This window comes from Eriocheir sinensis, chromosome 17, assembly GCF_024679095.1.
Source record: "Eriocheir sinensis breed Jianghai 21 chromosome 17, ASM2467909v1, whole genome shotgun sequence".
NCBI classification, from domain to species: Eukaryota; Metazoa; Arthropoda; class Malacostraca; order Decapoda; family Varunidae; genus Eriocheir; species Eriocheir sinensis.
The window spans coordinates 3,841,237-3,858,965 of NC_066525.1; the positions used below are offsets into that span (position 1 = coordinate 3,841,237).

The 17,729-nt window shown below is 46.2% G+C and overlaps 1 protein-coding gene across 1 annotated transcript; it reads right to left on the bottom strand.

Moving 5' to 3' along the window:
* Positions 1 to 7,915: 7,915 nt before the first annotated feature.
* On the bottom strand, positions 7,916 to 14,333 carry LOC126999800 (sulfotransferase 1A1-like). Its single transcript, XM_050862761.1, has 7 exons — positions 14,064 to 14,333; positions 13,398 to 13,543; positions 12,986 to 13,187; positions 8,975 to 9,101; positions 8,682 to 8,848; positions 8,479 to 8,584; positions 7,916 to 8,292 (listed from the first exon to the last, which is right to left on the bottom strand). The coding sequence occupies exons 1-7, from the start codon at positions 14,229 to 14,231 to the stop codon at positions 8,174 to 8,176; spliced, it is 1,035 nt and encodes a 344-aa protein (XP_050718718.1). The 5' UTR covers positions 14,232 to 14,333; the 3' UTR covers positions 7,916 to 8,173.
* Positions 14,334 to 17,729: the final 3,396 nt, after the last annotated feature.

The window sequence follows — 17,729 nt, forward strand, 5'->3', positions numbered from 1 at the left end:
TTTCACCTCTTTAACCCCCCTTTTCTTCTTTGTCTTTCTTTACTTTATCCACTTCCACTTTACCACTTAAAAACTTTCATCCCTTTTCTCCTCGCCCTTCTCCTCTTTACACTTTTCCTACACTTCTTCCTCCCTCATTTCACCTCTTTGAACCACCTTTTCTTCTTTGTCTTCCTTTACTTTCTTTCTCCACTTCTCTTACCGCTTCACAACTTTAAATACTTTCATCCCTCTTCTCCTCTTCCTCCTCTTCCTATTTCTCTTCTCCTTTTCCTCCTCCTCCTCCTCCTCTCACAAAACACCCCATCTTTTCCCTTTCACTTCTCTCCCCTTTAACATCTGTACTGTCGCTATGCACTTAATCACATCCCTCTCTTTTACCCTTTCTCCCTCCCTACTTCATTACTTCTCTCCTTCATTTCCTTTTTCCCTTTTCTCTATTTTTCTTCGTTTTCCTTCCTTCTGTCATCTCCTACGTTGCCAGATTGTCGCACTCAGCCGCTTATATTTCCCGACTTCCTACCCCTAAACTGTCTTCTGGGCTCCAGTAACGAAACTCATTTATAGTTATCGTTAAAAGAGTTAGATTCTGATGCTTCTTGGCAATAGTTAGGCGTCAGAAACTGGTAAATACTATGCTCTGAGTACGATGATATGGCACCGATGGTCTCCTATAACTCTTAAAATATGCCACCGCTGTCGAGGTATTTGCGTATTGAATTACTATCCATTTTCAAAACATACAGACCAAGCAGTTTCAGAGATAATGACAGTACTTAGATTTACTGACTAAGAGATTTACATAGAGATTTACAGACATACTAAGCAACCATGAAACGCACATTACTTGGCTGGTATATCTAAAGGGCAACGCAAAGATGACAGAGGCGCAAGAGAAAACTAATCCCTTAAAACTAATCCCTTAAAACTAATCCCTTAAAACTAATCCCTTAAAACAAGACGCAACACAAACATCACGAAGCAGAAAGACAGAACGAATTGGAGAAAAAGCAAGAAAATGTCAAGATAATTCAGGGTTCTTGCTTACCTATTTACTTTATATCTTACTTTCTTGCCGTCACAGAACATGAGAAAAAAGAACACACTGTACTGATGATGACGCTGATACTACTAAGCCCTTCGTACACCATACACCAAAACAACATAATATGATTCTAATACCTCCTCTCTCTCCGCCCTGTGAGACCTTCCCATCCCAATTTCTGCAAAAGATAGATAAATAGATAGATAGATAGATAGATAGATAGAGAGAGAGAGAGAGAGAGAGAGAGAGAGAGAGAGAGAAAGTTTCTCTCGCCCTTCGTTATTTTCAACCTTTGCCCCGTAAAAAGAGAATCCGCTATATTTTTTCCCCTTCCGCCCACTCAAAAAAAAAAAAAAAAATCCCCTCACCAAATCTTCCTCTTTTTTCCTCTCGGCTTTCTGCATTCCATCCTCCTCGTCCTCCTACTCGTCCGACTCTTCGTCCTCACCTTCGTCCTCTTCTTCCTTCTACTCTGCTGCATTTTCACAGTGTTAAGGGGAGAGAGGCAGAGAGGAGGGGGAGGGGGGGGGGCATATTAAGACAGTGAACACATGACAAGGGCTAGGGAGGTTAGGACTGCAGGGAGGAGGAGGAGAGAGAGAGAGGGGGAAGGGATAGATAAGGACGGTGGGTAGTTCCAGGTAGTCAGCCTCTCTCTCTCTCTCTCTCTCTCTCTCTCTCTCTCTCTCTCTCTCTCTCTCTCTCTCTCTCTCTCTCTCTCTCTCTCTCTCTGTCCACTGCCACCGCCAACATTTTCTTTTGCCTGCGAGTTTTTTTTTTTTATAGATTCGACGAGAGTTATTTGCGAGCATCGACGGGTCAGTTGGCACACGGGCGGGGAGCTCTCTCTCTCTCTCTCTCTCTCTCTCTCTCTCTCTCTCTCTCTCTCTCTCTCTCTCTCTCTCTCTCTCTCTCTCTCTCTCTCTCTCTCTCTCTCTCTCTCTCTCTCTCTCTCTCTCTCTCTCTGTGTCTCTCTCTCTCTCTCTCTCTCTCTCTCTCTCTCTCTCTCTCTCTCTCTCTCTCTCTCTCTCTCTCTCTCTCTCTCTCTCTCTCTCTCTCTCTCTCTCTCTTCCAAGTGTCTTTATATATTTTTCTCTCCTGTCCATTCCCCCTTTTTTTGTCTCGCTTTGTTCGTTTTTATCAATTTTTTAGACTTGTTTTTTTTTCTGATCTCATATTTTTGTCCTCTCTCTCTCTCTCTCTCTCTCTCTCTCTCTCTCTCTCTCTCTCTCTCTCTCTCTCTCTCTCTCTCTCTCTCTCTCTCTCTCTCTCTCTCTCTCTCTCTCTCTCCCCCTTGCTATCCATTTTGAGAGAGAGAGAGAGAGAGAGAGCTGGGTTTGTCTGTGCCTCTTGAAATTTCCTTCCTAAAAACTGCTTGTTCGCTGATCTGTGTGTGTGTGTGTGTGTGTGTGTGTGTGTGTGTGTGTGTGTGTGTGTGTGTGTGTGTGTGTGTGTGTGTGTGTGTGTGTGTGTGTGTGTGTGTGTGTGTGTGTGTGTGTGTGTGTGTGTGTACGTAATCAATCCTTTACTTGAACGGTCATTTACATTATAGATAACTATAAAAAAAATAAAAATCAGGTCAAGAAAGCAATGGGTTATAGAACGACGAAACGAAGAAGAGGAGGAGGAGAAGGAGGTCAATGAGGAGGAGGAGGAGGAGAAAGAAGGATGAGGAGGAGCAAGAGATAGTGTGCATGGAAGAAGGGTAGAGAAAGACGAAGAGGAAGAGGGAAAGGGAGGAAGAGATGGAGGGGTAGAGGGAGGGTTACCACATTGGGCCTTAAGATGTAATTACTTAGCCGTGTCCCTGGGTTGGCCGAAGCACCGCGCCCCACCCTGAGGGACGCCGCGCCGCCTGTCTGCCGCAAGTCACGGGCGGCGAGACCTTTCCGGAGTCTGGCCCGCGGGAGTGTTTTAATCAGGCTTTTACCGTGGTTGTGTAATGCATGCTAACTTTACGATTGTGCGTGTTAGTTATGGTGATTGTTTTTGCGTTTGTTACCTGTGCTATGTTGGTTATTGCGTTGTTTATGTGTTTGTGATGTATCTTTTCTCTCTTATTTTTTGTTGCTCCTTATCATGACAGTGTAAAACATGGTAAGTTTACGACTGTGTTTGTTTTATACTGTAATTGGTTTGTGTTTGTTATCTCTGTGTTTTTGGTTATGGTGTTTTTCCGTGTATGTTATGTTTTATCTCTTATCTCCTGCTGTTTCATCTGATTATTTTCTTCCCATGATAAAATACATGATAACTCTTTTCACACATGTTTGTTTTCTATTGTGGTCATTTTATATTCATTATCTTTATTTTCTTTTCTTTTATCTTTGTTTTAGGTCTGATTCCTTTTACTGTTACTGTTTTGATTAGTCTTGCTTAGTTTTTGCTTTGGTTTGTTAGTTTTTTAATCGTTTTTCGTTCATTATTTAATCCTTTCTTTGATCTTTAGTTTGTCAGTCTACAAGTTTTACTCTTGATATTCTAATTGCTTTAACTTCACTTTTTTTTTTATTTGTTAGTTCTTTAGTTTTTTGTCCATTATTCGTGGTATTTCTTCTCTTATCCTTAATTTTTCGTTCATTATTTAATCTTTTCTTTGACCTTTAATTTGTAAGTCTTTATGTTTTTACTGTTAGTTCTCCTTTCCTCTCATTTTGGTGATTTCGATCGTTTTTTTTTTGTTTGTTTGTTTTTTTGTTCAATATTCGTGTTATCTCTTCTCCTTCACTGATTACTTCGTCTAATTGTTTTTCCTGGTATGTAATTCTTGGTACAATTCACTCATGTTTGTTGTTGTTTTATGACCTCCTTACGTCCATTATCTCTGCTATCTTTACGTTTATCTGTCATTACTCTGCTTTATATTTTGACCGATGATAAGTACTTCTCATATGTCTGTTGCCTCTCTCCCCCCCTCTCTCATTTGATGATAACTACCGCAGATTCTCGATGTCATTCTCGCGTCGTTGATATTTAACCGATCTGCAGCGACTGGCACGGATTTGGCTTTCACTGGTAGCCTGGTAACATATAGTCCCAGGTCTTTCTCTGCCTCTGTGGTGGATAGTGGAGTGTTTCCCATGTGTTATTGGTATGCTGGATATCCCCTCCCAAGGTGCAGGACTTTACCTTTTTCTTCATTGAATTGTAGCAGCCACTTTTGTCCCATTTCTGTAGCTTGGTGATGTCTTCTTGTAGGAAATCCGCACTGAAGGGGTTAAAACACACAGACACAAGTTATTCGTTAAGAGCGATACGATACGTCATTGTTTACGCAAATCCCACTCCAGGTCCTAAACAATACGTCTTTAAGTTCCACGTACCTTACCTCCAACTACATTTATTTCCTTGGCACACCTGCGCCATACTATTTATATGAGAGGATTAATCTGCTAGATGCGGCCATTAACCTGTAAAAGTGTCGCATTGAAAGATTGTACAGAACGGGGTTGCGGTTACTGATATTATTGGAACAGATTTTAAGGGATGACTAGAAACGGAGATCTTGTAATATGAGCGTTAGTGTTTTTTTACGGCAAATAAAGAAGCTCATAGAAACAAAAGCCACAGCTCCTGTAAGATTAATTAGAGTAGAGTGGCCAGAAGAAGGGCCAGTCTGTGATGGAGAGGTGTCTAATACTACGATTGCTACTTAATACCATTCCTCTCTATCCCCAGCCCTTCCACGCTTACATACAAAGAAATAAAAGCCACATCTCCTGTAAGATAAATTAGAATAGAGTGGACATAAGAAGGGTAAGTTTGGGACACTACGATTGCTACTTAATACCATTCCTCTCTATCCCCAACCCTTCCACGCATACATACATCACTTTTTATGAACGTCACTCGCCTTTTCGTCAATTTTATTATTTCCTCTCTCTCTCTCTCTCTCTTTGGTCCGGTATAATCCAATTACGTGCACTAAATCTGACGGCTGACAAAGATTGAGTGTCGCTGCGCACGAAAAGGAGGAGACACTCGGCTTTGTGTTTGTGTGTGTGTGTGTGTGTGTGTGTGTGTGTGTGTGTGTGTGTGTGTGTGTGTGTGTGTGTGTGTGTGTGTGTGTGTGTGTTGTCCATCCTTTCATCCCTCTAGCCAGGTCTCGACGCACGGTCCACACCTGTGTTCAGTTAAAACCTGTGATCCGGCGACACACAAGAGCTCGTTTTCCCTTCCCTTGCTGTCGTTATATTTTTTTTATTTTTCACCTCTTTTCTTTCTCCTTTTTTTTTTCTCCGTCCCCGCGTATGAGGCTTCCCACACACATCACATGCACACAAAACTAACGATAAAAAGTCACTTCATATCATTCTTTTTACGCATCACTTACTACTTATGTGTGGTTTATGCTATGTTCACGTTATTGATGTAAAGAAAGGGTGTTGTCGAATCTCTCTCTCTCTCTCTCTCTCTCTCTCTCTCTCTCTCTCTCTCTCTCTCTCTCTCTCTCTCTCTCTCTCTCTCTCTCTCTCTCTCTCTCTCTCTCTCTCTCTCTCTCTCTCTCTCTCTCTCTCTCTCTCTCTCTCTCTCTCTCTCTCTCTCTCTCTCTCTCTCTCAACGGCTTTGCTACACGAGGCAGTCCAACAAACTCACTAACGAACTAACATCAAGGACTTCGACAACTTAAATCTTGTCACTTGCCGGTAATTCTTCGTTTTTGGGTTTTTTTAGGATTTTTAGAGAGATTGTATTGTAACGGTGTGTGTGCGTGTGTGTGTGTGTGTGTGTGTGTGTGTGTGTGTGTGTGTGTGTGTGTGTGTGTGTGTGTGTGTGTGTGTGTGTGTGTGTGTGTGTGTGTGTGTGTGTGTGTGTGTTGCGTACCTGTTTTAAATCCGCCTAAAAAGAAAGTCATGCATTTATTTCGCGTTTTTTTTTTACATCAAACACCAAGCAATTACAAACACACAAACACCGGAACAACTAACTTTTAAGGGACACACACACACACACACACACACACACACACACACCTCCCTCCGCCCCCCTCCCACACACACACACACACACACAAACATACTGCAGTAGGTACGTATGAAGTGTTAACTGACTAATGATAACTGATGCATTTTTACATCCCCTCCCACACTCCTCCGCAGCCCGGCAGGTGACGAGGCGACTAAATTAGGATTCATGGTCACTCATTAGCCGAAACTCGATGTAAATTTCCTGGTTAGCTGCGAGATAACAAGGTCCGCAGGGAGAGCCACGGATATTATGGCTCGGAAATGGACTCCAGCGAGGACGACGACGCCGACGACTGCGGTGACGACGAGAGGAAGGGAACGACCAGTGTGAAAGCGACGACTGCGGTGACGACGAGAGGAAGGGAACGACTACTATGGGACTAATGACGATGACTACGACGACTACGACAACAGGAGAGGGGAGAGGGACGACTAGTGAGAGACGACGGTGAGTAGCTCGGTGGTTTAATGAATGTGAAGAACGATTTAACCTTGGCTACGATAGACGATAGCAACGATGGCAACGACAAGACAGAGATAAAGGAGAGGACACAAATATAATCAAGGTGAGAGAAAGGAAGGAAATGCAGCTCTCAAAACCATCCATCTATCCATCCAGCCATGTACACCACCCTAACCATATCATCCACCACAACCACCATCACCTCTGCGGCTCGCACCACCACCATCACCACCAACAAACACGGCAACCAGACCAACCGAACTCCCTATCCTCACAACCACCACCACCACAGAAATGACTTGACGAGTAAAGCTAAATGCGGGTCAGGGGTGAGGCAGGGGCGGGAGGAGGGAGGCTGTAGGGAGAGGCAGAGAGGAATAGGGTTCTGTCAGGGCTGGGAAACGGCTGGGTAAGAGTACAAAAAGGCTACAATGAGGGTAAAGGTGAGCTGATTGGGGTGAAAAAGGGATATTCTCTCTTTTACTTTTAATTATCATGGTGAAAAGTAAGTTAGAGCCAAAGGGTTGTTAGAGGAAGACTGTCAAACAAGGGGAGGGCTAAATGTCAAACAAGGCGGGCCAACTGTCGAACAAGGGGGGCTGGGGAAAACGTATAGTTAAGGGGTCTGGTGGAACAGGAAAGAAAAGCTAACTAATGGGTTTCAACACTGTGGGGGATGATCAGAGCTAGGCGGCGAACTCTAGCGGAAGGGGGCTACAGGGCAAAGTCTAGGGGCTTGGAAAAAGGAAAATGATCTAAGGGGGCTGGCGGGAGAACAAGGATGACAGGAGCTGGCTTGGGGGTAAAAGGAAGGTTAGAGGGACCCCGAGGATTGGCTGAAGGACTAGCGGGAAAGGGAAGGGATCGGGGAAGGGACATGCTAGTGGACTCTGCGTGGAGGCGATGGGGATTCCGGGGAAGGGGGTCACTAATTCAATATGTGGGATATACGATGGAATTACACACCGACCTTTCGCGTGCCGGTGTGTCGGGGGTTTAAAAAAGCGAAAAGTGCACAGTGAAAGCGGAGCCACCGGAGTGTCGAGGCTGGGGGCGAAGCGTGACCCGCCGAGAGCCTGGCGACGGGCTGAAGAATTCGATACGTCACGAGGTTTGAGAGAGAGAGAGAGAGAGAGAGAGAGAGAGAGAGAGAGAGAGAGAGAGAGAGAGAGAGAGAGAGAGAGAGAGAGAGAGAGAGAGAGCGAGAGATATGGGGGGGAGGGGGCAGACAAACAGACAGACAGATAGACAGATAGACACAAAAGGTGGGGTCAAATATTTACACACTGGAGATAACACAATATAAATATGAAAAAAAATGTTGAGGCAGAAGGCAAATGAAAAAAAAAAACTAAAAAGGAGAAATCAAGCAAACAAAACAAGCATCTGATTGTCTCACACCGTCAGCTGAACACCACAGTGACGCAAACAGAACACTGGTTTAAAGTTATACCGTATATTTACTCAGTAGTAAACAAGTGTCAAGAAACTGTACAAAGGTTTCTGTCGTCACATAAATTGTAAGTGGAACATTGATGATATTGGCATTAACAGTAAGAACAAAAACAAATCAAGAAGACTATTTTTTTAATGCTGAATTCTGCATTAGAAATCCGATAATTAAAAGTGTGCACCACACAAAACTAGTTCTTCACACTAGTGAGCGAGAGAGTGGCCGGCGCCGCGCCGAGGCGAGGCTCACTCCGCCAGGGCCCAGCTCAGGCTCAGGTCGCTGCCGGCCAGGTTTTCCTTCGTCCATTGGTCAAACTCCTTCTGCATCTCCGGCGAGAAATAGTTCTTCCAGTCACCCGTCGTGCCTGCAACAACAGAGCATTGAGACACTCGGGTCTAAGCGATTATCAGCGGGAACATCCGACCGGTGGCGACAGGAAAAGACAGCCGCTGCACTGTACTACCAGAAAATACTAGAACACCAGAAAGTGAATAACAATACACGTATAAGATGACCCAAGGAACCAAGAAATGGCCGCGGCAGTGCTCACCTTTTCGGAAGAATCTGACTTCGCTCTCATCTTTCTTCTCGAATATTTTGTCTTTCACAGGCTCCCCGCGAGACTTCATGGCCGAGAAGGAGGTGTGTCGCGCCACCTGAGGGAACAACCATGAGTATGTGCCGTGACAACAGCGACAACAACGAACACACCCTGACACCCTCCCCACAGCCGCACCTCCGCCCAGCACTCACACTCTCGAGGGACTCCTGGCTCAGGCCTACTCCCAGGAACTCGTTGATCCTTCCCAGCTCCTTCATGATGTCGGCCTTCATTTCCTCGTAGAAGAGGAAGAGCAGGTTAGGGTGGTGCCTCTTCCCCCACGCCTCCTTCACGTGGGGCCAGAACGGGGAATAAGGGCCTGCAAAGAGTTGGGTGCATACACTCTCAAGCTGTTTTAAGCGTATTATGTTGAGCAAACGCCCAACAGATATAAATTATGTATGGAGACAAAACAGAATCAAACTGTATTAAATCTGTTACTAACATTCGTTTTTCACAAGTCCTTTGAACGTCGACTCCATTGTTAATTCGGTCGGGAACACGTTCATCATTTTGAAGAAGTGGAACAGAGAGACGGCCATGTCCTTGGGGTTCCGGGCCACGTACACAACCTGTGAGGACAGCAGAACTGAAGCCCCACGCGTTAGCCTTAAAACAAATCGTGGCAAATATTTGATGAAGGCTTTTGACTTATTGATAGTGGATGATAATAAAATGCATCGTGACTATAGTAGAGTCCCGAACAGGGAAGGTATTCATCAGACGTCCAAACGATTCCTGGAAGAAACTGACCGGGCTGTTTGATGCTTAATCGCCGAACTGGACTTAAGTGAGCAGAGTTTCGTTCGTATTGGTCTGTGGCTCGCAATCTCTGAGGCTGATTAGCTTCAGAGATAATTTTGTAACGCGCGCTGGTCACGAGTCAGACTTTCTTCCTCGCCCTATTCGGGATACTTAATCAATCAATCAAACAGTGATGGTATACGCCGGGGGGCGCGTGCCTCGCCCACCCTACGACGCCAAGCCCGGGGATCCCTCCGGGCGAGTTTCCATGCAGGCCCCCTTCCCAACCCGAGTACCTCCCGGCAGGATCTATCGATTTGCTCAAGCCACGAACTCCGTGGGCGTCCACTTGGCCTCCTCCACTCAGGATTGTCTCTTACAGAGACAACCCTATGAGCAGGATCAGCTTCTGAATAACGTGCCACCTTCCCCTATAGCCGGAGTTGGCGTTAACGGTCTATGCAGGTAATATATGTCGAATCAGTCTCACGAAGTAGTCGCCGGTTGGACACAAATTCATTCCAGCGATATCCCATGACTCTGCGTAGACATTTATTACCAAAGGCATCAATCCGCCTTTCCAAGTCCCCATTTAGTGTCCATGTCTCACAACCATAGAGTAAGACAGGGAGCACAAGGGACTTGAAGATCCGGACCTTTGTCCTTCTGCACAGGTATCGACAACGCCATATACTCGTGTTGAGCGAGTCCATAACACCGTGGGCCACGCCAATCCGCCGTAAGACTTCCTGGCGAGACTCACCGTTGTTATGAACTACGCTACCAAAATACGTGAAACTTTCTGAGATCTCAACGTCCTTGCCACACGCATGAACAGACTGTACTGTTTCATCTAGCAAGCCTCCAAACACTTGTACCTTGGTCTTGGCCCAGGAGACCTGAAGTCCCAAGGGTTTCGCCTCCTCTTGCAGTGCCTCGAGAGCCATCACCAAAACCTCCAGCGACTCCGCCAGGAATACTGCATCATCGGCAAAAATAAAGTCAGTGACCCTGGTGTTGCCAATGGATGCTCCGCAATGACTCTGGTCCACAACTCTGTCCTGTACCCAGTCCATACAAGTGTTGAAAAGCGATGGGGCAAGGGCATAGCCCCGCCTCACTCCTGCATTCACGGAAAAGAAGCTGGACAAGGCCCCCACACACTTCACAGCATTCTCTGTCCCAGAATACAGGCCAGTCAGCAAATCAATAGTTCTCGCAGGAATCCCACGGAGTCGCAGAAGATCCCAGAGTGCCTTGGGATGCCCTGAATCAAACGCCTTCTTGAGATAGACATAGGCTGCAAGCATCCCCTGTCGAAACTCACGTCGGCGCTCCACCAGTACGCGAAGCGCTAGGATACGGTCAGTTGTTGATTTATCAGGCGTGAACACAGACTGTTCAGGTCTCTGCAGCTTCAGCAGCTGGCTGAGAATTTGCATCAGCAATAGGTGGGCAAGTTGTTGCAGTCCTTGCGGTCCCCTTTCCCTTTCCATATAGGGACGACCAACCCCCTCTTCCAGTCAGGAGGAATGGTACCAGACTGGCATTCGGCAGTCAAGACCGCATACAAACCGCGGACCATGGCCTCACCCCCAGCTTTGAGCAGCTCCGCACTGATGTTACAGGTGGCAGGTGCCTTTCCACCCCTCAACTTTGCTACACTCTCTCTGGCCTCAGCCAGAGAGGGTGGGCTTTCGTTAAAGGGTGGATCAGCATCCGCCACCTGCAACCCATCAACTGAAAGCTGCCCACGTGGAGGGTCCGCCATGTACAGCTGCTCAAAGTACTCAGCCCAGCGAGCCCTCTACCCATCTATGTCCGATACGAGGCAGCCATCACCTGTTCGGATAACGCTCATCTGAGAGGTAGACTTGGAGAGGAGCTTCTTTAGTGTTCGGTAAGCAGGTCGGAGGTCATTCGCATTCAAATGGCCCTCGACTTCCTCAGCGAGACCCCTGACATACCTCTCATTGTCTCTCCTCAGGAGAGCTCTAGTCCTACGTGACAGAGCCCTGTATTGGTCCTGATGCCCAGCAAGTCAGGCAGCGCGACTCTCCTCAATATTCTCCATCGTCTCCACCGAGGCAAAGCCACTCCCAGATCTCGGGCACTCTCCAATGCACTTCTTGGCAACTTGCAAAATCCCACGTTTGAAGGTATCCCACAGTTCTACAGGGTCCTCCAGGGTGCTGAGCACATCGAACCGATTCGAGACTGTCACTTCATACTCCTGAGCACATTCCAGGTCCTTCAGCCTCTCGAGATGGAACACAGTAGGGCTGCATCTCAAGCTTCTTCTTGACCTGACATGAAGCTGGAGTGTTGCAACAAGAAGCCTGTGGTGAGTTGCAAGGAACTCAGCACTCCGGTAAACCCTGCAGTTCTGAGGGAACCTCCAACGAGTACTTACGAGATGTGGTAAATCTCCTTAGCTACCGCTCCAACATCGATATACCAAGTCCAGCGGTGCAGCGCTGGTCTCTGGTACCAGGAACCCGCAATTCTCAACCATCTGGATTTTGCAAAATTCAGGAAGAGAAAGCTGTTGATATTCCCGGTACAAGAACCGTGGGGATCAACACAGTTCATAGCCAACCCTGTCAGTGCCAGTAGTAGAATTGAAGTCGCCCAGGACAATGAGAGTGTCCAGGAAAGAGCACTGGTCTAATACGGAGTCGAGTTTGGAGCAAAACATCTCCTACCCTTCAGTTTCACGATCCTCGGTAGGAGCGTACACTGCAACAAGAAGCATTAAACCCAGTGTGTGCTTCAGCAACCGGGGCAATGTCAACCACAAACGGCAGCAGTTGGCTGGAGATGCCCATAGCTACCCCCTTGACATGGAAGCAATTGTTATCTCCTTGACATGGAAGCCATTGCTCATGCCGGACCAGTAGAAAGTGTACCCCCCCTTACTAATCTCGCCACTGCCAGGCCTCCTCGCCTCAGAGAGTGCCACTATGTCCACCCTCAGCCTTCTGAGCTCATTTGATAGGTGGGGCCATCGTCCGAGAGGCTCCGGACGTTCCAGGAGCCCACACGCAGAGCCCTCCGAAGGTTAACCCCGGGCCTGGTTCTGCGGGCGGGCGCAGCCTCTACCCCTCCCCGGCCACCCCCAAAACAAAGGGAGGGGCTAGGGGGCCTATCTTCCATCGAGGTGCAGGGGTCCCGTAGGCTTTGCCCTGCAGCCGTCACTAATGGCAGGCTCCCCGGATGCGGATGCATCGTGGAAGCCTTCCGCGCGGTCGGACCCCCCAGCAAGACCGGATCGGGGTCGAGGCCGACCCCAACTTCAACTGTTTAATTTGTTTTTGGCTTAGGGTACGTTTTTTGTGGGGGGAGGGGGTGTAAACCCCTCCCCCTACCAGCCCAAATCAGGGGCTGGACTGACTGCTCGCCATAGGGCAGGGACGCAGGACCCCTGGGAGGATTAGTCCCCCGGTTACCCAAAGAAAGAAGCATGAAAAGGAGAGAGAAAGAGTGGAAAGACAGGTCGAGGAGGTTGAGGACGTTTCATACCTCATTAAGATAGACTGCAATATTCTAAACACCACTCGGGACATGAAATATTCTAACCACCAAAACCGATGACACTTTAGAAAGAAAACTGTACTCATGTCTAAGGAGTGAATGAAGGCTTAGCTGTACAAAAGACAAAACCTTGGCAAATGCTAAACTGAAATTTTGACTATGAATGGCCATAGCTAACCTTTATTCTGTCTAGGATATCCTTGGGCAAGAGGGAAAGCGGGTAGTGGCTCTTCAGAAGGCGGGGACTGGGCTCTGCGTCTACCAGGTGGAGGGAAAGTCCTTCCTCCTGGTTCTTGCCCGGACACATTTCCCTAAACTTTTCTTGGTAAGATTCCGGGGCCCTGCCGCCCAAAGGCTTCAGATCAAACATCATGTCCAGGCTAGAAAGAAATGATGGCACGGTAATATAGAGGAAGGTAAGCATATACTTTAATCTTACAGTTTTCATGCCTCACTTGAAAATACCTTATACATGGAGAGCACAAAAGGCTTACACGTGTTAGCTACTCAAAACTTTCTACTTAATGCTGCCTTTCTCCTCCATAAAACTTCCTCACTTGACCATGAGACCTTTACCTGTACCCACGCACCTGATCTCCGGCGATCGCATCCACAGCGACTCCATTGCCTTGGGGTTGTCCAGCTTGGGGTTGTGCAGCATCGTCCAGATGATCTCCTGCACCCACGTGGTGCCGCACTTGGGGAAGGTCGCGACCAGGACGTCGTCAGGTCGGAACTAGAGGGAAGGACGCCAGTGTTCAATTTACTGATCATGTGTCTCCGTTTTACAGCTTGCGGTGATTTGTTTAGAGAAAACGTTAGGAATGGAGAGGAGGAAAAACGTTGAGTGGAGAAGAGGAAAAACGTCGAGTGGAGAAGAGGAAAAACGTTGAGTGGAGAAGAGGAAAAACGTCGAGTGGCGAAGAAAAATAAGTTTATTGACAAGAGGAAAAAATGTTTGAAGAGTAGAGAGTAGGAAAAACCCTGAGAGGAGAGAAGAGGAAAAAGTCGAGTGGAGAAGAGGGGAAAATGTAAAGAGTGAAGAAGAGGATGATGAACACCATCCTTACTGGAGTGGTGAGGACGTCGTCAGGTCGGAACTGGAGAGAGGGACGCCAGTGTGTAAGACAGAAGGACTCAACGTGACGGGAGTGAGATCGGCTGTTATGGCGGACATCAGTGACGGATGAATGAGTGGCCTACATGAGGGGAGTGTAGTGGATGCACACAAACACGGGAAATGCGTGGGTGTGTACCTCCATGTTGTATATCCTGTCAAGGAAGGCGGGCGCCGTGCCGGGGTACAGCCACCCATCGGGCTTGAGGCGGACTATTCCGTGTATGAAACCATCGAAGTTAATCGCCTTCCGCTCCTCCTCGGTCAGCTCCTCCACCTCGTGTCCGCTCAACAGCCGCTTGCTCATGGTGGCCAGGCAGAAGACTTCCCGGGCTATTCGTCGCTTGTGTCACGTCTAGTACCCGCGGCGGACGTCAGGGAACTGTGTTCGTCACTCGTGTTGTGCCGGGCATCGGTGACCGCCGGGTGGCCTTGGAATATTTGTTTACAGCCCAGAGCAACTCAGGAGCAACAAAAAGAAAATGTAGAAAAAAAAGCCCGCACGGGGTTATCTTATGATATGATATGATTTTGTTGTTTGATAATGGAATGCTTAATTTTGGAACCGTTCGGTCGTGCATGTGTCGGTGAGAATCAGGATCAACGGCCGGGCTTTGGTGACGGAGCAACAGGCCATGAGTCGAGAGGAGGAATACAAGGAGGGGGCATGACGCCACATAAATGAGGCCAGGGGAGAGGGGGGAGACAAACAGAGAGAGAGAGAGAGAGAGAGAGAGAGAGAGAGAGAGAGAGAGAGAGAGAGAGAGATGCAAGGGTGAGGGGGTACACAAGACAGATAGACAAGCAGACAGACAGACATATAATAATAATAATAATAATAATAATAATAATAATAATAATAATAATAATAATAATAATAATAATAATAATAATAATAATAATAATAATAATAATAATAATAATAATAATGATCACTACTACTACTACTACTACTACTACTACTACTACTACTACTACTACTACTACTACGACTACTACTACTACTACTGCTACTACTACTGCTACTATTACTACTACTACACTGACGCTCCAATATTATTATTGTGAAAACTATGGAAACTGTAAAATATCACGTTTTACAAAACCGTGCATTTTAGGGACGGAGTCAACTAGAAGTGTTGGGTTATCAGTGAGCCAGTCGAGATTTACAAACTCAAAAGTGAAAAGTTATATAAAAAAAAAACGAACTAACCACGCCTTGAAAACAGGTCATGAAAGACAAATCATCCACAGTATTGTCGAAAAAATTCAGAAGTAGCTGCAGCGGAGCATCAAGACACATTTCCATCCTAAATTAACCTTCCTTTTGGCCACTCAATCCTGCATTCTTTATAGGAGCAGTTATAAGCGAATTTTATTATTTATTTAGTTTTGTCCTCGAGAGAGTAAGAAGAAATACCAAACAACAACTTTATCAGGTCTATTGCGAGCGGGAATTTACGTGCCGTTTGCGAGGTCTTCCTAATCTTTCCGTGGCTGATAACACCTTGGCTTTTCCACCGAATATCAGGAAAATGTGTTCCCTTGCCTCTCGAGCCACTAAGCACTGGAGTAGCCGTCGGCGATAATGCAGGGCTCGATTTCAGTTGATGATAAGATTCTTAAGTAAGTAGCAGCTTCAGGCAAGGACATTCACACTTGTTTCTGTTCGTATATTTTACTCAGTAGGGTCGTGCAAGTGGATCTACACATTGCCGAGGAAAATCTAGGAGTATTAACTTTTTCTAGTATTGCTCCTTTCTTTATAGTTGTTTCCATTCCTATTCGAAAATGTATTTGTAATGTGAGTTACTTGCACGACCTTGGACATTCATCCATTCTCTAAATTTAGTTGAACGCTCTTTTGTCGTCAAGAATGGGAGCGTTTTCTAACCAATTCGCTATGCTATGCTGTGACCCAATCCCTCCACATCGTCACTGATGAAAAGTTATGCAGGTGGCTGAGACGAAGGGGCACACATGTATTTGGGCATCATATGCTCTGACTATACCTTGCAGACATGTGAACCCATTCTTCCAGTTCCCCATTACCTTATATGGCCTTGGCTCCCTCTTCACCCATTATAAATAAATGAATAAGTAAGATCAGATACTTTTTCCTGAGTGTAAATGACAAACGAATGTAATCGAGCCTCATCTACCTACAACATCAGTAGCCACTGCTTCCAACGTCTTCCACATCTAAAGGAGAAAAAAACTCTAAACGGTAACATTGACGTTGGTTGTCATGAGTGTTTTTCACGTTCACGGCGCACAAGCCTTCTCATACCAGCGCTAGACTCGTCCAATACCCATGGAAATACCCACAAGCAACCTCTACTAAAAGTCTTATCAGCTGTGGGTGTAGAGCCCCGACATGGCTTAGACTATGGGCTTATAATTATTTTCTTATAGGAGTGGATTCAGTTCAAGGGCAAAAAACAAAAACGGCAGCAGAAAAAAAGCCCTCTAGGAGCTCCTCCGACAAAAGAGCGAGACGCCAGAAGAGAGAACATTTAAATACTGTGCCTATGAACCATTAAAACTATATGTGGTTAGTGCAAGGGAGGGCTAGGCAGCGGCGTCACCATCTAAGTGGGCGAAGCGGGTGTGTGTTCGCCCAGTCACGATGATACCCTCGCTGCCGGCCGACATTAACATGAACACACAGCTACGTCACGACTGCTTGTACATCTTATCACAACACTTAAGACGACACGAGCTTTGTTGATTGTGGCCCCTGTCACTACAGTTCTATGAGCAATCAAACATTTCTGGCGTTACGAGGACTTGTGTCGTTTTAATTGTATATCCATGTTTCTTGAACTTAGGTTTTCACATCATTAGCAAAACGTTTGTTTATGTAGTACAAAGTAATTTGATTATGGTATAGAGACTACCACTACAACTACTACTAGGTACTACTAATATAATAGTAATACTACTATCACTTAATGCTACTACTACTACTACTACTAACTACTACTACTACAACTACTACTACTACTACTACTACTACTACTACTACTACTTCTACTACTACTACTGCTGCTTCTACTACTACTACTACTACTACTACTACTACTACTACTACTACTACTACTACTACTACTACTACTACTACTACTACTACTACTACTACTACTACTACTACTACTTCCACTTCCACAATAATAGCTACAGCAACTAGTGCCAACTACGACTGGAAGGAAGACGACCACAACCGCCATTATTATTATCATCTGCCTCCGTGTTGAGGATCTGTCTGTCTGTTCTTTACGTTATATTTAGGATGCTCTGCGTGTTCTGTCCTGCTTTTCCTTCAGGCCACTGTAAGCGTTCTGTCTATATACTACACGGTCATAATATATCAATGGCCCATCAGTAGGCCGCTCTTTCATGCCATGTTTAATGAAGGCATAATACACTACTCTCCCAACCTCCCCTGGACTCGTGTCATTAAGACTAAAATATCGATTGTCACAAGATCACATCAGTCGCGGACACCACCCGCTGAGAACGCCTTGTAGAGTCTGTTATAGTAAGGCTCTTAACATTTTCTCTGGTTGACCATCGCTTGTAGACGTGAAGAAGACGGTGACTTTCATGGTACACTATGGCAACACACTGATCGCGTCCCACCAGTCAACGTTCTTCCAACTTGACCTACCGCGACTGTATTAACTTTACACCTTTTCGCTCACAACCTCCAAGAACCTCGCCAACCTCAACAACCCTAACAACCTACAGAACCTCAGCATCCTCAACAACCTCAACAACCAAAACAATCTATAGAACCTCAGCA